General features: G+C 32.3%; 2 protein-coding genes across 4 annotated transcripts in view; one reads left to right on the top strand and one right to left on the bottom strand.

The window, feature by feature from the left end:
- Nucleotides 1-23,145, top strand: part of LOC143045384 (AP-1 complex-associated regulatory protein-like) — a 39,654-nt gene that overhangs the window by 2,076 nt on the left and 14,433 nt on the right. The gene's annotated exons all lie outside the window — the stretch shown is intronic.
- LOC143045385 (uncharacterized) lies at nucleotides 5,428-19,651 on the bottom strand. The gene is made up of 3 exons (XM_076217843.1): nucleotides 19,275-19,651; nucleotides 8,960-9,106; nucleotides 5,428-8,179 (listed from the first exon to the last, which is right to left on the bottom strand). The coding sequence occupies exons 1-3, from the start codon at nucleotides 19,489-19,491 to the stop codon at nucleotides 7,773-7,775; spliced, it is 771 nt and encodes a 256-aa protein (XP_076073958.1). The 5' UTR covers nucleotides 19,492-19,651; the 3' UTR covers nucleotides 5,428-7,772.

Here is a 23,145-nt window from a genome sequence, read left to right as displayed (position 1 = left end):
CTTTAGTTTAAGATAAATGGATCTCTATAAATTTTTAACAGAAAAGGAAGGTTGGGATTGATTTTGGGGGTTGTGGTCCCAATAGTTTAGGAATTAGGGGCCAAACAAGGGCCCAAATAAGCATTTTTCTTAGTTTTCGCACTATAACTTAAGTATTTAATTACTTAAGTATAAGTTAATAGAAATCTATGAAATTTTAACACAAGGTTGATGGCCACAAAAGGGAGGTTTGGATTAATTTTTTAATTTTTTTTATTTCGAACAGTTTAGGAATTAGCGGCTAAAAAGGGCCCAAATAAGCATTTTTCTTGGTTTTCCCTCAATAACTTTATTATAAGTGAATTGAAATCTATGACAATTAAACACAAGGTTAATAACCACAAAAGGAAGGTTGGGATTGATTTTGGGAGTTTTGGTCCATTCAGTTTAGGAATTAGGGACCAAAAGGGTCCAAAATTAAACTTTGTTTGATTTCATCAAAAATTGAATTATTGGGGTTCCTTGATATGCCGAATCTAACCGTGTATTTAGAATCTTAATATTTGGTCCTGTTTTCAAATTGGTCTACATTAAGGTCCAAAGGGTCCAAAATTAAATTAAGTTTGATTTTAACAAAAATTTAATTCTTGGGGTTCATTATTGATATGCTGAATTTTAACATGCACTTAGATTTTTGATTATAAGCGCAGTCTTCAAGTGAGCCCAAATCGAGGTAAAAAAATAAACTTTGTTTGATTTCAACTAAAATTGAATATATGGGGTTGTTTGATATGATGAATCTAACCATATGTATTTAGATTTTTGATATTTAGGCCCAGTTATCAAATTGGTCAGCATTGAGGTCTAAAGGGTTCAAAATTGAACTTTATTAGATTTCTTCAAAAATTGAATTCTTGGGGTTCTTTGATATGCTGAATCTAACCATGTTTTTTTAATTTTGGATATTGGACCATAATAGGTAAATGTCCAATTTAAAAGTTTTAAAGTTTAAGTTCTTAGACCACATTCATTCTTTGTCAGAAACCTATATTGTGTCAACTATTAATTCACAATCCAAATTCAGAGCTATATCAAGCTTGAATGTTGTGTCCATACTTGCCCCAACTGTTCAGGGTTCGACTTCTGCGGTCGTATAAAGCTGCACCCTGTGGAGCACCTGGTTTTCAAAGGTGTAATAGGAAATGCACGTATTATTTTGTTTTGCCTCATAGCCATACTAATAAGATAGACAAACGTGGTAGCTGAAACAATTATTAAATAGGGTATGAAAAATCCTTCAAACAATTAAAATTTCCACTGAATATGGTACGTATATAAAAGATACTGTTTTATTTACGTTTTTGTGTCTGTATGAAGTAAGGCTAAAAGTATCCAGACCTTGTGTTGTTAATTGTTGTTTCATCATTTTGTGGGCCTAGGTTGATGATGGTTTGTGTGACCTACTGCCCTTCTTGTTCAGTGCTGGTTTTTATACGACCGCAAACATTTTAATTTTTCGTCGTATATATTGCTATCACGTTGGCGTCGTCGTCCTGCGTCGTCGTCGTCCGAATACTTTTAGTTTTCGCACTATAACTTTTGTAAAAGTGAATAGAAATCTATGAAATTTTAACACAAGGTTTATTACCACAAAAGGAAGGTTGGGACTGATTTTGGTAGTTTTGGTCCCAACATTTTAGGAATTAGGGGCCAAAAAGGGCCCAAATAAGCATTTTCTTGGTTTTCGCACTATAACTTTAGTTTAAGTAAATTGAAATCTATGAAATTTTGACACAAGGTTTATGACCACAAAATGAAGGTTGGGATTGATTTTGGGAGTTTTGGTTCCAACAGTTTAGGAATTAGGGGCCAAAAAAGGGCCCAAATAAGCATTATTCTTGGTTTTCGTACAATAACTTTAGTATAAGTAAATAGAAATCAATGAAATTTAAACACAAGTTTTATGAACACAAAAGGAAGGTTGGGATTGATTTTGGGAGTTTTGGTCCCAACAGTTTAGGAATTAGGGGCCAAAAAGGGGCCCAAATAAGCATTATTCTTGGTTTTCGCACCATAACTTTAGTATAAGTAAATAGAAGTATATGAAATTTAAACACAAGGTTTATGACCATAAAAGATAGGTTGGGTTTCATTTTTGGAGGTTTGGTCCCAACTGTTTAGGAATAAGGGGCCCAAAGGGTCCAAAATTGAACTTTGTTTGATTTCATCAAAAATTGAATAATTGGGGTTCTTTGATATGCCGAATCTAACTGTGTATGTAGATTCTTAATGTTTGGTCCCGTTTTCAAATTGGTCTACATTAAGGTCCAAAGGGTCCAAAATTAAACTTAGTTTGATTTTAACAAAAATTGAATCCTTGGGCTTCTTTGTTATGCTGAATCTAAAAATGTACTTAGATTTTGGATTATTGGCCCAGTTTTCAAGTTGGTCTAAATTGGGGTCCAAAATTAAACTTTGTTTGATTTCATCAAAAATTGAATAATTGGGGTTCTTTGATATGCCAAATCTAACTGTGTATGTAGATTCTTAATTCTTGGTCCCGTTTTCAAATTGGTCTACATTAAAGTCCAAAGGGTCCAAAATTAAACTAAGTTTGATTTTAACAAAAATTGAATTCTTGGGCTTTTTTGATATGCTGAATCTAAACATATACTTAGATTTTTGATTATGGGCCCAGTTTTCAAGTTGGTTCAAATCAGGATCCAAAATTATTATATTAAGTATTGTGCAATAGCAAGCAATTTTCAATTGCACAGTATTGCGCAATAGCAAGAAATCTTCAATTGCACAGTATTGTGCAATAGCAAATATTTTCAATTGCACAGTATTGCGCAATAGCAAGAAATATCTAATTGCACAATATTGTGCAATAGCAAGAAATTTTCAATTGATCGGAGTTATCTTTCTTTGTCCAGAATAGTAGTTGAATCAACTTAAATCATTGTTTTATACAATATACAATGTATATTCACTTTTACTACCAACTGATAAATTAAAACAATCTTTACCATTCAGTGATAACAAGCACTTTATTTTACATTTTAATATTTTATGATGTATTTAAATGAGTAGTTATTGTTACAAACTCCATTAGGAATTTGAATTGAGATCAGTTTTGGAAAAAGGGAAAGGGGGATGTGAAAAAAAAATGGGGGGGGGGTTAAATTTTTCTCATTTCAGATTTCATAAATAAAAAGAAAATTTCTTCAAACATTTTTATGAGAGGATTAATATTCAACAGCATAGTGAATTGCTCAAAGGCAAAAAAAAATTTTAAGTTCATTAGGCCACATTCATTCTGTGTCATAAACCTATGCTGTGTCAACTATTTAATCACAATCCAAATTTAGAGCTGAATCCAGCTTAAATGTTGTGTCCATACTTGACCCAACTGTTCAGGGTTCAACCTCTGCGGTCATATATAGCTGCGCCCTGCGGAGCATCTGGTTATAACATTATGTCTTGTGTATAGTCATGTTTGATTTATTCTTAAAAGATATTAAAGTGTACAAACTGTTTATTGATTTACTTCTTTTTTACCAATAATTTTCGGACCCAAAGTCTACATAACACAATACCACAGTTAACAAAACAAAAGACATACATGTAAAGAAATGACACAAAAACTAACAGGAAAACAAAATAAATATGGGAATCATTTCACAAAGCTGTTGACTGGCATTACATTGGTGCTATCCAAAAATGCTGGGGAGAACACTGCTCCAATAATTATGGTTCTTTCTGTTATCCATTTTATGTATCATCATAATATATGTTTTGTTATCCATTTTATGTATCATCATGATATATGTTCTGTTATCCATTTTATGTATCATCATGATATATGTTCTGTTATCCATTTTATGTATCATCATAATATATGTTTTGTTGTTTGCCTACATGCATGGTGTAAAAAACAGAACAACACAAACAAGAGACATTTATCCCTGTTTATCTAGCATGTTTAAAAGATAAAAAAAAATTCTCATATATTATGTGAAAGACTGGATAACTTAATACCAAGATAAATAATTTGTTTCAGATACTAAGTCGATTTTGATCATTGTTTCCTGCAATATAATCTGACAGTAACATAACAAATGCTTCATGATTCATGTTTGAATTGTTCCTTATGAGTAACTTGCATGAAATTCATATGCCTTTTTTATGATTTCACCAGTTATTATAAAGTGCCTATTTTTATTTCTATTAGCAGACACAGGTATGGTTACTACCCAATTTCTTTTACCTATCACAAACAGTATTTAGATTAGCTACACCTTGAGACCTGTTTCAAACCCAATGCACAGCTACCTCATGTTTTGGAAAAAACACTATGTCTAAAAAGTTAATTACAGTTGTTCTTCTCATGAAATCATTGAGTTTCCTATTGCATTTTGTTAGTAGAAATGCACAAGTATAATGCAATATACAAAGCAAGTTATATACTGAGACTTCAACACTTTTATCTGTTGGTCCAGGGTTTAAGAGGCCCAAAGCTGTTTTTTTTTCAATTGTAAGAGTACTAACAACACATTAATATATCATCTCCTTGCTTTTGACATTTTTGACACATTGATCTGAATATTATTTGAAAGATTTTTTAGTGACGCAATTTGGCATTTATCAGTATTTCCTTGAGTGGATGAGCCAAGAAAACATGTATTACAATTCACATTTCTGTCAAAATTACTTAGAAAATTACACAAGTTTCAGTTTGAACTTATTAACAAACAGTTTTCTTGGCAAGACATTCGAGATATGTTTACAAAAGAATATCTTTTGAGGTCTGTATAGTTTTTTTTTTCAAACTAATATTTTCTGTTGTATTGATACTTATATAAGGTTTAATGCAGGTATATACATGTAGGGTATTAGGAAAGTTCTTCTTTGTTATTGTGACATGTGCCAAATAAAGTTATAAATCTATGATTCCATATCATGAAGGACTGATGAAAACCAGAGACATATAATACATGTATCATGTCTCAGTGAAAACTAAATATTTACTCTAAATAATCTGTTCAATACAAAAAAAAAACGAAATTCATATAAACTGCTCCATATTTCTAAAATTCCAGGTTTAATATACATGTACCAATTTTGTAGGAGTTACAGATAAACAATTATTATCACCAATTGTTGTCATGTTTGCAGTTAAAATATGTCCATTGCATGCTATATGAGTATCCAAGAACTCATTATAAATTACAACAACAGAGATTGCACAATTTTGAGAGTTTCACAATTTCATTTTTAGTTAATTTTGGGGAAAAGTGAAGTCCAATGCTTTGATTTTCCGTTTGAAATATAGCTGACGATTTCATGACCAATATATAGTTCACTATGACTTTAACAGGAACAATGAAAGTCATTGGACCACAAACTGTTTGCATGTTTAGGCCTAGAAAAGACAATATATTGATGTTTATATGTTTAATGAAATCAAATGACAAACATCAATGTATAACAAGAAAAGATTATTCAACAACAACAAATAATGAAAATATGAATAACAAAAGTACATTTACGTCAATAAATTATTTAATAAATCTACCTGATATTTTATGATAACATAAGTTTAAATTGAACAACATATCTTCTTTTATGCCATTATTTACGTACATTTCTCTTTTTTTTCTCAACAAACTTTGTCTTCTTTCAAAATTTCATTGTTGGTTTATACAAAGCCATGACACTATCCATGTGGTAAATATTGTCAAAAGATAAAAAGAAAATGAAAATGATTTACATTCTTACAATATGTAATGATACGGTTCTATTTCTCAGCAGTGTTGCTCATTGTCGTTTTGTTTACGGTGTCAACAGAACCCAGTACATTGTGTTGACCTTCCCACAAACAACTTTTTGAGAACAACGACATCAAAACAATGGAATTTTAGAACAGGTCATCAACTTTCAATCTTTTCAATCAAAGTAACTGGTTATTAAATTTGGTCAGAGCATATGGAAATTGGTGTGATTGTATTTAAGCAGACGTACTTAAAGGCAAACGGTTTTCAATTAAAAAGAAAGTAATATTATAGTACATTTTACAGTACATTGCATCGCTCCAAAAATTTCAAATAGAAATAAGTATCAAAGAATTAAATATTTGTAAACTATAAAGTAGTCGACAGCCGACCAGGAACACATATGTTGATGTTAGATATACTGGTCCCAGTAATAGTATAGTGATGATAACAGAAAACAACATGTATACTTCTGGGTACACGATCACACCATAAGAAAGAACAAGTTTATAGTCTAAATATAAAAAAGAAGATGTGGTATGATTGCCAATGAGACAACTATCCACAAAAGACCAAAATGACACAGACATTAACACCTATAGTTCACCATAGGGCCTTCAACAATGAGTAAAGTCCATACCGCATAGTCAGCTATAAAAGGCCCCGATATAAGACAATGTAAAAAAAATCAAACGAGAAAACTAACGGCCTTATTTATGTAAAAAAAAATGAGCACTAAGCATAGTCACTTGTCTTTGAAAATGTTTTTACCAATATACTTTTATAATATTGAATAATATTGGTAAAAAAACATTCAGAGCGAAGTGCCTGTGAGTCTAAACAAAATGTTTTCTACTATTTTCTGACTGCAAAAACTAATAATTAAAAAAGTGAACACCAAATCACAGAATGTTGGTCAAAAGTTTCATTTCCCGCAATATTTAATTAGATGATAATTTTTAAATGCGTTAATTTCACTGCGTTTGTTTAAAAAATAAATAAATTGTAAAATGGTCATCGATGTAACAAGAGGTACAATGAGACCTCTATTGGCCCTATAATTTCAAAAACCAAAAAGTTTTACAATTCAAATAACATCCTTTAGTAAATAAGTTTGCACAAGACGCGTTTATAATAAATCTGTCAGAAATCAGAATTTTTGAATTTGAATTTAATCATTTTTAAGACTTTAATTCCTTTAATTTAATTTAGAAAAACTAAATCTACAAAATAGCCTCATTACATACAGAAAATTTAACGAAAATTACTTTTTTAATGATATTATTGTTAAAAACATTTTTTTGTATTTAATTGACATTTTATCGGATTTAGGTTATAGTAAACATCTATCCTTCATTTCCATATTTCATTGTGTACATATTTTCTTAAGCCTGTCGATAACGATTTTCCCCCACATGTTTGATTATTCCATTTGTGCGATGAAGTCGCTTCAGTTCAAAAGCATACATCAACGATATACTGTCGGTTATAATAGTTCGTTTGTATAAATTAAAACGTCTTTCAAAATATTAATACAATATGTAATTCAAATACAGCCATAGAAATAATTTTTCGACTATATGCCTATTATTTAGGCATTGTAAAGAAACGTTAATTGAGGATGTTGAACTGATTCCTTTTTGAGACAAGGTTTTCGTATGATGACATTCACAATGTATAACAAGGCACTGACGGTCCATGTTGTGATCTCGCTTATTTCTATCAAAATTTGTCACTTCTAAGTTCTAACAATTCATTCTTTAATCTAAGACAATAACTTGTGTTTGAACACTCTATATGGAATTTAGAAAAGTATGAATTAGAATTTATGTATCCATAGTGAACAAATGACATGCTTTGTGATAACTTCTATTTAATGAACAGCGTCATCCTACATTAACAAACGTCACAATTTGCTCGAGTTGAAATCCTTGTTTACTGCAATTGACACGGACCAGGATCCCCTATAGCTAATGAATAATAACTTCTATAACTTTATCCACATGCAGTAACTTCACTTTATCGCGCTTTATAATCATATCTTTGTGAATATTTTGGTGTTCCATAGCGGCGTTGTGATCTGTTAGAGTTATCTGTGAAGGCTGGGGATACCACATCGACCCGCACTGACCGAGGCGTTCTCGGTGAATATGTTTCTGATGGTGGAGGAAGCGCCTTTCTCTCATATCTTGGACTGTGATCTCGAATAAAGTACGTAGGTTGTAAAGGAATTGGTGGTACTTTTTCTTGTGGTTGAACTTTCAGAATATTGGCCTTTTTCTGCGCACGAAGGTCTCTTATCAGAAGACAACTAGCAACCACATATAAAGCAGCAGCGACAATTGTCAACCCAAGTGACCAGGATCCAAAATACGATTCTGGAATCTCTGCCAGCCAGATAATCATTCCGATCACACAGAAAAAGGCTGAAACAGAAACGAATACAGAAAATCAGAACATTTATCTATGTTGTATATAAGATTAAAAACATTTTTTGGGATTTCCTTAATTTAAAAAAAAATGCGTATAAATAATTACGGTATTATTTCTATACGAACATCGATAGGAATATTAAAGTTTTCCCTGGTAATATGCTACCGGTAAAGGGCATTTTTTAAACATAGATTTAGAGTAAATAAAAATCTTCCCTTTGTCAATTTTCATTTTAGCCACACCATCTCAAAACAATATTTTTTCGCCAGTTCATTTTTTTTTGTTGCAAACTTTTTTCCTTTATAAACAAACTAAAATTTGAATTTCAGCGTCATCGTCTCACCGAAAGAGGTTGCATGACAATCTCTTTGGTTTTGTGTATCTTCGGGATCTAATATAACATGTCATATTACGTATCGATGTACATGAATCCCGTGAACATCTTTAATCCACATTTAATAAATGAACACTAACAGTGGCGGATCCAGAAATTTTCATAAGTGGCGGCCCACTGACTGACCTAAGAGGGAGCCCGCTCCAGTCACGCTTCAGTGATTCCCTATATAAGCAACCAAATTTTTTCCCAAAAAGGCCCGAGCCCCCTCCCCCCTAAATCCGCCTCTGACTAAAAAGATTTAAATCATGATAATACATTTAGAAATACTTTAAAATTTAATAAAAGCTCCTAGGCAATTATATTTGGTTAAAGTTAATGATTTATTATAATTGTATATTGTATTTTTTATTCGATGTCGAATCTGAATGGAACTTACTTGATGCTAAACTGAATGTCATTATGGTAATGGCGAAACATCTTGTTCTAGCTTTTTCTGTAGCAACATAGATAACTATGAAAATAGTTGCTAAAACGTATCCTACCATTGCAAGTGACTCTAGAGCCTGAGTTCCAAGAAACGAACCTGTAAAGAAAATTTTTCTCATAATTATTTGTTCTAATCTATACGAAATTGTGTTTGTAATTTGTCTAATTTAAGAGGATCATGTAATACTTTCTCATTGTTAGACATCAGTTCAATTCAAGAGCCTTTCAAGACTTTGTTTTCCGAAATTTATATCTGAAATTTCTCATTCGGCACGCCTCGGCATATCTAGCCATTTTCAGTCTAATTTGACGCGATAGGCGGTGGAATCTGTCGAGGTGTGTCGATTGTAAGTAACTAACTTATACAATAACATAAGCACCCTAAATCCGTGATTCATATTACGCTGATGTCATCAAATCATATCTTCAAATTTGAAAAAAATAAGAGAAAAAGTAAAAGGGAACATTTGTTTCTTGTAATACTCAAATTCTACACGCAGAATATGAATACCTTGTGGCGGGAATTGAATACGTCTGGTCACCCTTATTTTTCAACTTTTTTTTAGCTTACACTTCAAATATCATTCAAATATTTCAATTAAAAAGACCAATAGCAGTGAGTAAAAAATGAATGGATTAAGTCTTGAATATTATGGATATCGGTATAAAAGTTAGATAATACATTTTCAGACTCTTATTTTATGCCGCTAGGTTCCACTCAATTTTAAAAATTGACTCAATGCTAGTGAAAAATTCCAGACGAAATTCCCTTTCCGGTGTTGATTTAAGATTCAGAAAAAAAAAGTTTGGTATAACGAAATTAAATTAAAATATGACGTAAAACCATCTCTTTTAAAATCCTATTTATACTTTAACCCACATTTGAAAAAGAAAAGAAAAAGAAAACTTAAGACAACTCCATTAAAATTCTGAGGAAATAAAAGTTGATGGTTTTCAAAGAGCTTTCAAAATAATTTTACGAATAAGAATTCTATTTTATATGTGTACAAATTGCATTTAATATGGGAATTCAAATTTAAATAGAAAGTCATTCGGTTAAATGAAAAGAAAAAGTCATTCGTTTTGAATCTCTGCATACTATTATGCATGTAAGTGGTTGAGACTCAAGAGATCATTTTCAAACATCTTTATTTATTATACTTCATGTCAAAATGCCAGATTTTGATTGGCTAATACGGAGTGTCAATTTACTCTTATTACCCTTCATGGAGACGCTTGATCAAGTGTGCGCTTTGTTAAATACGACTCTATCCTATGACAAATACTCTATTACCCTTCACGGAGACGTTTGATCAAGTGTGCGCTTTATTAAATACGGATGGTGGATGGTTATGTACAAGATCTCGTAGTTTATTACTTTGAATTTTAAATTTAATCGACAGTAACAACAGAACATTCAGTATAATAAATTAAATAACACAAATCTGAGAGGGTGATAGAGCAGATTGTTAACCCTCGAAAACACATTGTCAACCTTGGCTTCGCCTCAGTTGCCAATGTTTTCTCGGGGTAACAATCTGCTCTATCACCCTCTCAGCTATGTGTTATTTATATAATATATGATACATAATTACAAATTTCTCCTATGTGAGTGCATCAGCTAAAGTAAGACCTTTTTGCTCGAGATCATGTTTCAGCTTTTACGATGAACAATATCAATTAAAGCACCTTGTATATATTGGTACATCTATTTTACATCTGTTGTTTTATGTTATCCCAATCAATTTGATACGCCCGTTTACGCGACGTATTATGGTATACCGTTGTCCGTCTGTCGTCAAAACGTCGCACAATAACTCAAAAACGCGTTTACCAATTTGCATTAAACTATGGTGAATTGTTTATATCTATTGACGTGAGCTCCTTTTCGATTTTTATAAATTTTCGATTTTGCGTTTTCTAGTAATGGGGTGTTATTTACTTTAAAAAATCGAATTTTCGAGTATTTGGACAAACATTCACAAATGCTGTCAGCAGTGATGACTGGTTTATATATTAAAATGACCTCCCTTTAGTTATTTTTTTTTAATTTCTGATATGCCATTGAGAAGTTTTATTCTTTGAAAAAGCGACAGGCGTATCATGCGCAGATGGTGCAGATCTTTATTTACAGATATATTTAAAATACTTAGTCGTCCAAAGAGGCGGATTAAGGGGGAGGGCTCTCATCATGGAGAACTAAACAAAATTTGCCTAGTTTGCTCAACCTTTTAAAATCCTGGATTCGCATCTGATTCAGTAAATACTTGGTATAAATGCTATTGGATGTTAAGCAACATAATATCTATCGATGAAATGTAAAAGAAATTTAAATACCTCAAAGTGAATAAGAATCTGTAACTTGGAGACCGAAAATGGTAAATGCTTCTTACGTTTTACGTTTTATCGTAAGAAAAGAAGAAACGTGAAAAAAACCGTATCATTAAGGTAATTATTTTGCGAATGTTCTTTATTTCAGCTAGAACCAAACATAAGATTTTATCGTCAAATGTGCGATATATAAGTAAAATATATTTAAACCAAAAATTACCAATATGAAAAACAAGATGTGGTATGATTGCCAACGAGACAAATCTCCAAAAGAGACCAAATGAAACAGAAATAAACAACTATAGGTCACCGTACGGCCTCCAACAATGAACAAAGCAGATACCAAATGTCAGCTATAAAAGGCTTCAAAATGACAAATGAAAAACAATTCAGTCATATCCATTGAATACCATGTTCCGTCGGTTATTTTATCTGTCCGTCTGTCTGCACGTCGTACAATAAATAGATAATGCGTAGCTCGCTTTTCATTGCGCTTGTTTGTGATATTTGAATCGAGGGAAGAAGCTGCATTTCGATTTTTTGAAATTTTCTTTTTATACGACCGCAAAAATTGAAATTTTTTTGGTCGTATATTGGTATCACGTTGGCGTCGTCGTCTGCGTCGTCGTCGTCTTCGTCGTCGTCGTCGTCCGAATACTTTTAGTTTTCGCACTCTAACTTTAGTAAAAGAGAATAGAAATCTATGAAATTTTAACACAAGGTTTATGACCACAAAAGGAAGGTTTGGGATTGATTTTGAGAGTTTTGGTCCCAACAATTTAGGAATTAGGGGCCAAAAAGGGCCAAAATAAGCATTTTCTTGGTTTTTGCACTATAACTTTAGTTTGAGTGAATAGAAATCTATGAAATTTTGACACAAGGTTTATGACCACAAAAGGAAGGTTGGGATTGATTTTTGGAGTTTTGGTTCCAACAGTTTAGGAATTAGGGGCCAAACAAGGGCCCAAATAAGCATTATTCTTGGTTTTCGCACAATAACTTTATAGTATAAGAAAATAGAAATCAATGAAATTTAAACACAAGGTTTATGACCACAAAAGGAAAGTTGGGATTGATTTTGGGAGTTGAGGTCCCAACAGTTTAGGAATTAGGGGCAAAAAAGGGGCCCAAATAAGCATTTTTCTTAGTTTTCGCACCATAACTTTAGTATAAGTAAATAGAAATCTATGAAATTTAAACACATTCAAGGTTTATGTCCATAAAAGGGAGGTTGGGATTGATTTTGGGAGTTTTGGTCCCGACAGTTTAGGAATAAGGGCCCAAAGGGTCCAAAATTAAACTTTGTTTGATATCATCAAAAATTGAATAATTGGGGTTCTTTGATATGCCAAAATCTAACTGTGTATGTAGATTCTTAATTTTTAGTCCCGTTTTCAAATTGGTCTACATAAGGTCCAAAGGGTCCAAAATTAAACTAAGTTTGATTTTAACAAAAAATGAATTCTTGGGCTTCTTTGATATGCTGAATCTAAAAATGTACTTAGATTTTTGATTATTTGTCCAATTTTCAAGTTGGTCCAAATTGGGGTCCAAAATTAAACTTTGTTTGATTTCATCAAAAATTGAATAATTGGAGTTCTTTGACATGCCAAATCTAACTGTGTATGTAGATTCTTAATTTTTGATCCCGTTTTCAAATTGGTCTACATTAAGGTCCAAAGGGTCCAAAATTAAACTAAGTTTGATTTTAACAAAAAATGAATTCTTGGGCTTCTTTGATATGCTGAATCTAAACATGTACTTAGATTTTTGATTATAGGCCCAGTTTTCAAGTTGGTCCAAATCAAGATCCAAAATTATTATACTAAGTATTGTGCAATAGCAAGACATTTTCAATTGCACAGTATTCAGCAATAGCAAGAAATCTTCAATTGCACAGTATTGTGCAATAGCAAGAAATTTTCAATTGCACAGTATTGCGCAATAGCAAGAAATCTTCAATTGCACAGTATTGTGCAATAGCAAATATTTTCAATTGCACAGTATTGCGCAATAGCAAGAAATATCTAATTGCACAATATTGTGCAATAGTGCACAATATTGTGCAATAGCAAGAAATTTTCAATTGGAGTTATCTTTCTTTGTCCAGAATAGTAGTTGAATCAACTTAAATCATTGTTTTATACAATATACAATGTATATTCTCTTTTACTACCAACTGATAAATTAAAACAATCTTTACCATTCAGTGATAACAAGCACTTTTTAGCTCACCTGTCCCGAAGGGACAAGTGAGCTTATGCCATCACTTGGCGTCCGTCGTCTGTCGTCGTAAACTATTTCAAGAATCTTCTCCTCTGAAACTACTGGGCCAAATACTTTCATACTTTAACTGAATGTTCCTTAGGGTATCTAATTGATAAATTGTATCCGAAGTTTTGATCTATCAACAAACATGGTCGCCATTGCTAAAAATAGAACATAGGGGTCAAATGCAGTTTTTGGCTTATAACTCAAAAACCAAAGCATTTAGAGCAAATCTGACATGGGGTAATATTGTTTATCAGGTCAAGATTTATCTGCCCTGAAATTTTCAGATGAATCAGACAACCCGTTGTTGGGTTGCTGCCCCTGAATTGGTAATTTTAAGGAAATTTTGCTGTTTTTGGTTATTATCTTGAATATTATTATAGATAGAGATAATCTGTAAACAGGAATAATGTTCAGCAAAGTAAGATTTACAAATAAGTCAACATGACGGAAATGGTCAGTTGGCCCCTTTAGGAGTTATTGCCCTTTATAGTCAATTTTTAACCATTTTTCGTAAATCTTAGTAATCTTTTACAAAAATCTTCTTCTCTGAAACTACTGGGCCAAATACTTCCAAACTTTAACTGAATGTTCCTTAGGGTATATAGTTTGTAAATTGTATCCGAAGTTATGATCTATCAACAAACATGGTCGCCATTGCTAAAAATAGAACATAGGGGTCAAATGCAGTTTTTGGCTTATAACTCAAAAACCAAAGCATTTAGAGCAAATCTGACATGGGTTAAAAGTGTTTATCAGGTCAAGATCTATCTGCCCTGAAATTTTCAGATGAATCAGACAACCTGTTGTTGGGTTACTGCCCCTGAATTTGTAATTTTAAAGAAATTTTGCTGTTTTTGTTTATTATCTTGAATATTATTATAGATAGAGATAAACTGTAAACAGCAATAATGTTCAGCAAAGTAAGATTTACAAATAAGTCAACATGACGGAAATGGTCAGTTGACCCCTTTAGGAGTTATTGCCCTTTATAGTCAATTTTTAACCATTTTTCGTAAATCTTAGTTATCTTTTACAAAAATCTTCTCCTCTGAAACTACTGGGCCAAATACTTCCAAACTTTAACTGAATGTTCCTTAGGATATCTAGTTTGTAAATTGTATCCGAAGTTATGATCTATCAACAAACATTGTCGCCATTGCTAAAAATAGAACATAGGGATCAAATGCAGTTTTTGGCTTATAACTCAAAAACCAAAGCATTTAGAGCAAATCTGACGTTGGGTAATATTGTTTATCAGGTCAAGATCTATCTGCCCTGAAATTTTCAGATGAATCAGACAACCTGTTGTTGGGTTGCTGCCCCTGAATTGATAATTTTAAGGAAATTTTGCTGTTTTTGTTTATTATCTTGAATATAATTATAGATAGAAATAAACTGTAAACAGCAATAATGTTCAGCAAAGTAAGATCTTCAATTAAGTCAATTTGACCAAAATTGTCAATTGACCACTTAAGGAGTTATTGCCCTTTAAAGACTTTTTTCACAATTTGTTCATCATGTTGACTTACTTTAAAAAATCTTCTCCTTTGAAACTGCTGTATCAATTTCAGCCAAACTTAGGCTAAATGAGTTTCAGAGTATCTAGTATAAATTTTATATTTTATTTCCTTGTATGTCAAGAAACATAGCTCCTATGGCTAAAATAGAACATAGGAGAAAATGATTATTTTTTTTGGCTTTTGAAGAAAATAGGACGATCCAAAAAACATTTAAATAAATTGAAAAGCCAAAATAATCATTGATGAGAGATTTAACCAAAAGAATTAAGGTGAGCGATTCAGGCTCTTGAGAGCCTCTTGTTTTACATTTTAATATTTTATGCTGTATTTAAATGAGTAGTTATTGTTGCAAAATTAACTCCATTAGAAATTTCAATTGAGATCAGTTTTGGAAAAAGGGAAAGTAGATGTGAAAAAAAAATTGTGGGGGGGGGGGGGGTCAATTTTTCTTATTTCAGATTTATATTAGGATTAATATTCTACAGCATAGTGAATTGCTCAAAGGCAAAACAAAAATTTTAAGTTCATTAGACCGCATTCATTCTGTGTCAGAAACCTATGCTGTGTCAACTATACACTCCGCCATAAGTTAAGCACCACCCATATTTTTATCAATAAGAAATTTTCAAATCCAAAAATTCAATATTTTTGAATAAGAGTTAATCGTGTTGACATTGGTTAAATAAAATGTAAATATTGTGCAGTATAAAAAAATAAAAGTTAGGGTTTTTTTATGCTTCCTGCTGTGTGAAGGGAACTTTCAATTTTACGTTAAAAACAACAAGTTAAAATCCCTATAAAATGTTTTAATTTGTTGATCATTTTCATATATTTCAAATAATGATACAGTTTTGAACTTTTGGGAAAACAATCAAGTATACATTTACTGTCAATTAAGGTTCATAAAGTCAATATCGTGTATAGCTTCCTCGCTTCCGGTAGAGATTCAATACACGTCTCCTCATTCCTTGCACAAGTCGTCGTAGCCTATACTGTGGAAATCTCTGCCATTCCTGTACCAAAGCGACCATCAATTCTGGTATTGTTGCACATTTTGGTTGTCTCTGGTAAAGTTTACGGCCGATAAAGTCCCATACAAAAAAGTCATGTTCAATTGGGTTCATGTCAGGTGACATGGCCGGCCAAGGTAAAGTGTCTATTGATTCCGACGTCCGGTATGCGTTGACAATTCGTGCGCGATGAGGTCTCGCATTGTCATCTTGAAAGACCGGTCTATCAGCTAACGCGTGATTGTCAAAATGAGGCGATACAATGGTGTTCAGGATGTCATCCCGTTACCTTTGTCCATTCAGGGTACCATGAAGAACATGCATATCAAGCTTACAGTCATGGGAAAAACATCCCCATACTGTTACACCGCTGCCACCGAAAGCTGTTGTACCAAGAATGTTATTGTCCCGATATGCGGTGTTTTTTTCCCTCCAAACACGTGTTCTGCCGTCGACGGGCTTCAGCAAGAAACGACTTTCATCGGACCAGTGAATTCTTCTCCAGCTGCGCCAAGTCCATCGGCGATGGTTCCTAGCCCGCTGTTGTCTTGCTCTACGGTGTCTTAAAGTTAATTCCGGGCGCTTTATTGGCCTCCGAGCCCTTAGACGGAAACTATGCAACCTACGTATCACAGTCCGCACACTTACTCTCCCCCCAATAGGCCAAAGGCTACGAAGCTGATCAGCAGACGAGAAAGGTTTCAATCTTGCTTGCCGGGAAAGATTTCTGTCTTCTCTGGGAGTAGTTTTACGTGGTCTGCCTGCTCTAGGGCGGTCTTCAACTGACCCTGTCTGTCGGTATCTCTGCACGAGCCTGATAATCACAGTGTGGTTAACACCAAAATGGACCGCTATTCTACGGCAACTTAGACCTGTATTTGCCATACCCACAACTTGCCAGCGTTCCGCAATACTCAGTTTTCGTCTTGCCATCTTAAAAGTTTGATATCAATGGCTAATTCAAGTGCGAAATGCACGTGCTAAAATCATTTGTGTTTAGGCAAAAACAGTAACGCGAAAAACACACAAGACAGGTTGTTAAAACTGGTTTTGAACAATCAAAATGTAATCGATTGACATTTTACCTGTATCCAAAAGTTACCTATTGTTTACAGGTTTAATATATAGTATTTCTTTTATAAAAAAAATAATTAAGAAAATAATTATTTCGAAATTAAATGGTGGTGCTTAACTTATGGCGGAGTGTATATTTAATCACAATCCAAATTTAGAGCTGAATCCAGCTTGAATGTTGTGTCCATACTTTCCCCAACCGTTCAGGGTTCAACCTCTGCGGTCGTATAAAGCTGCGCCCTGCGGAGCATCTTTTTGTCCTTTCAAGTTACAGTAAAGTTAGATTGACGGTAATTTAACTAGAGTATTCTCTGCTTGATTTACTTGACATTTTAAACGTTTTATTGTATTGGTGAAGGCTATCTTGTTTGATGTTGAAAATTTTGCAGTTTGTTGTTTCAATCTGAGACTGGCTGCCATCTGATTAAGTTCTGTTTTTTAAGCTCACTTGACCTTAAACTTGACCTAAGGTCAAGTGAGGTTTTCTCTTCACTTGGCGTCCGTCGTCCGTCGTTGTCGTCGTCTGATAACTTTTACAAAAATCTTCTCCCCTTAAACTACCGGACCAAATTTAACCAAACTTGGCCTCAATCATCACTAGGGTATCTAGTTTAAAAAATGTGTGTCCGAAGATCCCGTCTGCCAACCAACATGGCTGACATGGCTAAAAAAAGAACATAGGGGTGAAATGCAGTTTTTGGCTTATATCTCCGAGACTAAAACCTTTAAAAAATTGCTGTTCAATCAGATTTACATTTATCTGCCTTGAAGTTTTCAGACGAATCCGACAATCCGTTGTTGGGTTGCTGCCCCTGAGTTCTGTAATAATTTTATGGAAATTTTGCAGTTTTTTGTTATTATCTTAGATATCATTATAGTATCTAATAATATCTAATATCTAATACTATTTATTATGTTTTAACCTTATTTTACATGTTTTTCAAAACATCAGTAACCACAGGTGAGCGACACATGCTCTTGAGAGCATCTCGGTAACATATCGTTCATTTACTTGCAAATAATCTTAAAACTTTATAGTACTATTGTTTTGATGGGTAAAAGTAAAATCATTTTTTTTTTATTTTCTTGTTTGTCGTTACAAATATTTTTTTTTTTAATTTAGTCGTTAGAAATATCGAATCAAAAAAATCGAGTATGCTTGGATCTATTTACTTCAAACTTCATCTTGTTGTAAAGATTGTCAAAAATAAATTGTTTGTCATTGCACAGAGACTTTATCCGTTACACTTTTATAGATATCTGTCCATGTCGCGCACTTACAAAAGTATGCTTGGATCAATAACCTCCATTGTTGGAATTAGAGAAAGATCGAGTGTTGTCTGTCTTTTTTCCAATTATATATTGGCTGTCGTTCGTAGAGTTATTCTTGTATATTCTCAGTATATATTACAATGACAGAAATATGCTATTTTAATGCTGAAGATAAATTTTAAGTGTTTATTGAACTTTCCAAATAGAAAACAACATTTTCAAGAATTGAGGCAATGTTTTACCTTTCAGATGAGATATTAAGCACGAACTAATCCATGTTGGTTCCGAAAAGTCTTCGTTGTAAATAAAACAATAACATACCGGACTTCATTGGCAACATAAATCACTGTCAAACGTTTTAATTTTATCCATAAGTGTAAAATTAAAGTAAAATGTCTAGAATATCATTAAGACGTTTAATATTCAAATTCCGCTAGATTTAATCAACTTTTCGATTTATCTTTTGAAAAAAAACAAAATAAAACAAAGTTCAAACTTTCATCTAGTCCATTTTCATACATGGTGCTTATGAAAAGAGACTTTGAAAGACAAATGTGGCTATATGTTATAGTGAACAGAAATGCTAGTTTCAGTTTGCCCTTTAAGGTCTTTTATAACTTCTTTTTTTTTTTTTTTTTTTTTAATAAATTATACGAACAATTACTAGGAAACAATATTTATGTTACAGATAACATTATATATTGGAACACTAATTTCTTAAATATCCATTTTACTCCTAAATAAGTTCCACAAAAAATAACTTTTGAAGATGGAATATCCTTACCAGTTTTATAAGAATCTGGAACACTGCTAGTTTTACATGACCCGGAGGAGCAATCATTAACTTGCCAAAGTCCTATAGAAACATCTAAGAGTTGCCTGATTGTCTCTGACACCATCCATGCTGGAGTAGCATATCCAGATATAAACAATGGTAATCCAATTAAATCTAAAATTGCGGCAACTTTTGCCCAAGTTGAAGCGTCTCCACATATACCCATGGTGACGTTTTGCTGAAAATATTGTTCACATTTATATTTTCCCAAATCTTAATTAGAAATGAATGCTATAAACTTCTGTAAAAAGGTTCGTTTGACATCATTTAACATTTGAATTTAAAAAACGTACGGTCTATTGATATGACGTGATAGGTGCGAAGTTTTTTTCATTATTCGATTTCTTATCACGTGATCAAATATTTTAATTAAATACGCGGTTGATATTGTCTATTCATTGCCTTTCATGTAAAAAATTTGCTTTATCCATTTTGATTTTTGAAAGGTATGGTATGTTCGTTGTATTCTACAATAATGCGTCATGTAAGAAAACAAATATTTTATTTGCCCTCATATAATGTTTGTAGATTCGTAGACAATACATACATAATATATACATGAAAAACGTAAAGAAACTGATGTTATAAGAAAGAAACTATTATTTGAATCACAATAACAATACAAGTAGAACCTGGTATCAAATATTATTTAAGATATTTATTTTTATATCATTACGTTTAAAATTATTTTGATGGAACGTTTTCAGTGTACGAATCCTGTCGAATATGATTGAGTAACATCACACGTAGCGCTTAGATATACCGATGCACCGATCTGCATTTAGATATTTAAAAAAACAATTTCTATTCTATAATGTGCCGTGTAATTAACATTTTAAAATAGGAAATTAAAAGTTGAATAAAGTGCAGACAAAACACATGTTTACATTATAATATACTTTGTAATGCCTGAAATGCAATCTAATGTTAAGCTCCGTCAAATCTGAAGATAAAAGCTTGACTATGTTCAGTACTTTAATTTCAAATTAATATTAAATCGAATATTAAGACGGTTTGAAATTCGTCTTGCATGACAAAAAGATAAATGATTTCATCTTTTTTTAAAACTCCTTTTTGTGGATATTTCAGCAGCATCTACACATAAAGTTGATGCTATATATATATTTCTGTTTGATTAAAGGGAAATTAGCTGTCAAATTTATCTCCAACGATTCGACGCATTTTTTTTTATCTTTGATTTGTTACATAATAAAACATATACCAAAATTTACAAAAAAATCAAAGAAACAATTGAAAATACATGGACTCTTTGTAATCTTATCAGCATTTTGTGCGTTTTTAGACAAAGACTCAGAATTAACCATCAGGAGGAATTTCGAAGAACACTTCCAAAACATTCATATTATAACATTTTTTCTAGGTCTTAGATTTCATGTGATGATGTTAGATTAAAGAATATGAAAATCTTTGTTTAAGCTGTATAATTATGTTCTGGAGCGAATTCGTCGTCGAAATGGTTCTTTGGAGACTCCATTGTTCCACTTATCAATGTCGACATTCTTTTCAATATCCGAAAATTCACCATCATGCACAAGCAATTTCCGGCTCAGTGTCAAGTTGAAGAATGCATGCATACATATTTATATGGGGTTGGATTATTGAATTGCAGGCCAACAACAGATAAGCGATAGTTTCCACAGTTTACATGTATTTTGACAAAATTAAACCAAACTGACTCCTAAAATTGTTCTATTATCCTGCTTTTAAAACTGTTTAAAAGAAAAAAAAACATAAATATGTTGCTGAATTTTATAAGCTGGTTCGAATTCAAAAAATATTAATTTAGATTGATCCATATAAAACGGATAATTTACAAATTTCGTGCACGGGATATATATGTCTAGAAATTCAAATGTACTACAATATTTAGAGGACTATGTGAAGTTTTATGGTGCCAACTTTATCATATTCAATGACACCGATCTCCAAATAAAATGGAATTAAAATATTAAAGAAAAGAATTAAGATATGATTAAATACCCCTGGCTGTGATCCTTCAAATTGAGCTATTTTGTGAGGTTGAGAGGAGTATTGATAAATTATACATCTGCATGGTATAGGATCATTCCCTGGTATTAGAACATTCACCAAAAAAAAAAAGAAAGAAATCTATTAATAAATTGGACCATTTTCATATTTATAACCTCTTTATATTGTTTTAATGTATATGAGCTTTATTTAATCGTAAAGAGTAGCTTCACAAACTTTTCAGTAGCCAAATAGACCTTTCAGTTTGGAGGTAACCTGAAGAATTGGGCTTATCAATCTGTCATTTTTATACGACCGCAAAAATTTTAATTTTTCGTCGTATATTGCTATCACGTTGGCGTCGTCGTCGTCTTGCGTCGTCGTCGTCCGAATACTTTTAGTTTTCGCACTCTAACTTTAGTAAAAGTGAATAGAAATCTATGAAATTTTAACACAAGGCTTATAGCCACAAAAGGAAGGTTGGGATTGATTTTGGGAGTTTTTGTCCCAAAATTTTAGGAATTAGGGGCCAAAAAGAGCCCAATAAGCATTTTCTTGGTTTTCGCACTATTACTTTAGTTTAAGTAAATAGAAATCTATGAAATTTTGACACAAGGTTTATGACCACAAAAGGAAGGTTGGGATTAATTTTGGGAGTTTTAGTTCAAACAGTTTAGGAATTAGGGGCAAAAAAAGGGCCCAAATAAGCATTATTCTTGGTTTTCGCACAATAACTTTAGTATAAGTAAATAGAAATCAATGAAATTTAAACACAAGGTTTATGACCACAAAAGGAAGGTTGGGATTGATTTTGGGAGTTGAGGTCTGAACCGTTTAGGAATTAGGGGCCAAAAAGGGGCCCAAGTAAGCATTATTCTTGGTTTTCGCACCATAACTTTAGTATAAGTAAATAGAAATCTTTGAAATTTAAACACAAGGTTTATGACCATAAAAGGAAGGTTGGGTTTGATTTTGGGAGTTTTGGTCCCAACAGTTTAGGAATAAGGGCCCAAAGGGTTCAAAATTGAACTTTGTTTGATTTCATCAAAAATTGAATAATTGGGGTTCTTTGATATGCCAGATCTAACTGTGTATGTAGATTCTTAATTTTTGGTCCCGTTTTCCAATTGGTCTACATTAAGGTCCAAAGGGTCCAAAATTAAACTTAGTTTGATTTTAACAAAAATTGAATCCTTGGGGTTCTTTGATATGCTTAATCTAAAAATGTACTTAGATTTTTGATTATTGGCCCAGTTTTTACAGTATTGCACAATAGCAAGAAATATCTAATTGCACAATATTGTGCAATAGCAAGAAGTTTTCAATTGATTGGAGTTATCTTTCTTTGTCCAGAATAGTAGTTGAATCAACTTAAATCATTGTTTTATACAATACACAATGTATATTCACTTTTACTACCAACTGATAAATAAAAAAAATCTTTACCATTCAGTGATAACAAGCACTTTTTGTTACATTTTAATATTTTATGATGTATTTAAATGAGTAGTTATTGTTGCAAACTCCATTAGAAATTTGAATTGAGATCAGTTTTGAAAAAAGGGAAAGGGGGATGTGAAAAAAAAATGGTGGGGGGGGGGGTTAAATTTTTCTCATTTCAGATTTCATAAATAAAAAGAAAATTTCTTCAAACATTTTTTTGAGAGGATTAATATTCAACAGCATAGTGATTTGCTCAAAGGCAAAAAAAATATTTTAAGTTCATTAGACCACATTCATTCTGTGTCCAAAACCTATGCTGTGTCAACTATTTAATCACAATCCAAATTTAGAGCTGAATTCAGCTTGAATGTTGTGTCCATACTTGCCC

The sequence above is a fragment of the Mytilus galloprovincialis genome, chromosome 9 (assembly GCF_965363235.1).
Source record: "Mytilus galloprovincialis chromosome 9, xbMytGall1.hap1.1, whole genome shotgun sequence".
Lineage (NCBI taxonomy): Eukaryota > Metazoa > Mollusca > Bivalvia > Mytilida > Mytilidae > Mytilus > Mytilus galloprovincialis.
The sequence above is the reverse complement of the archived record's forward strand: the minus strand, read 5'-3'. Positions and strand labels throughout refer to the sequence as shown.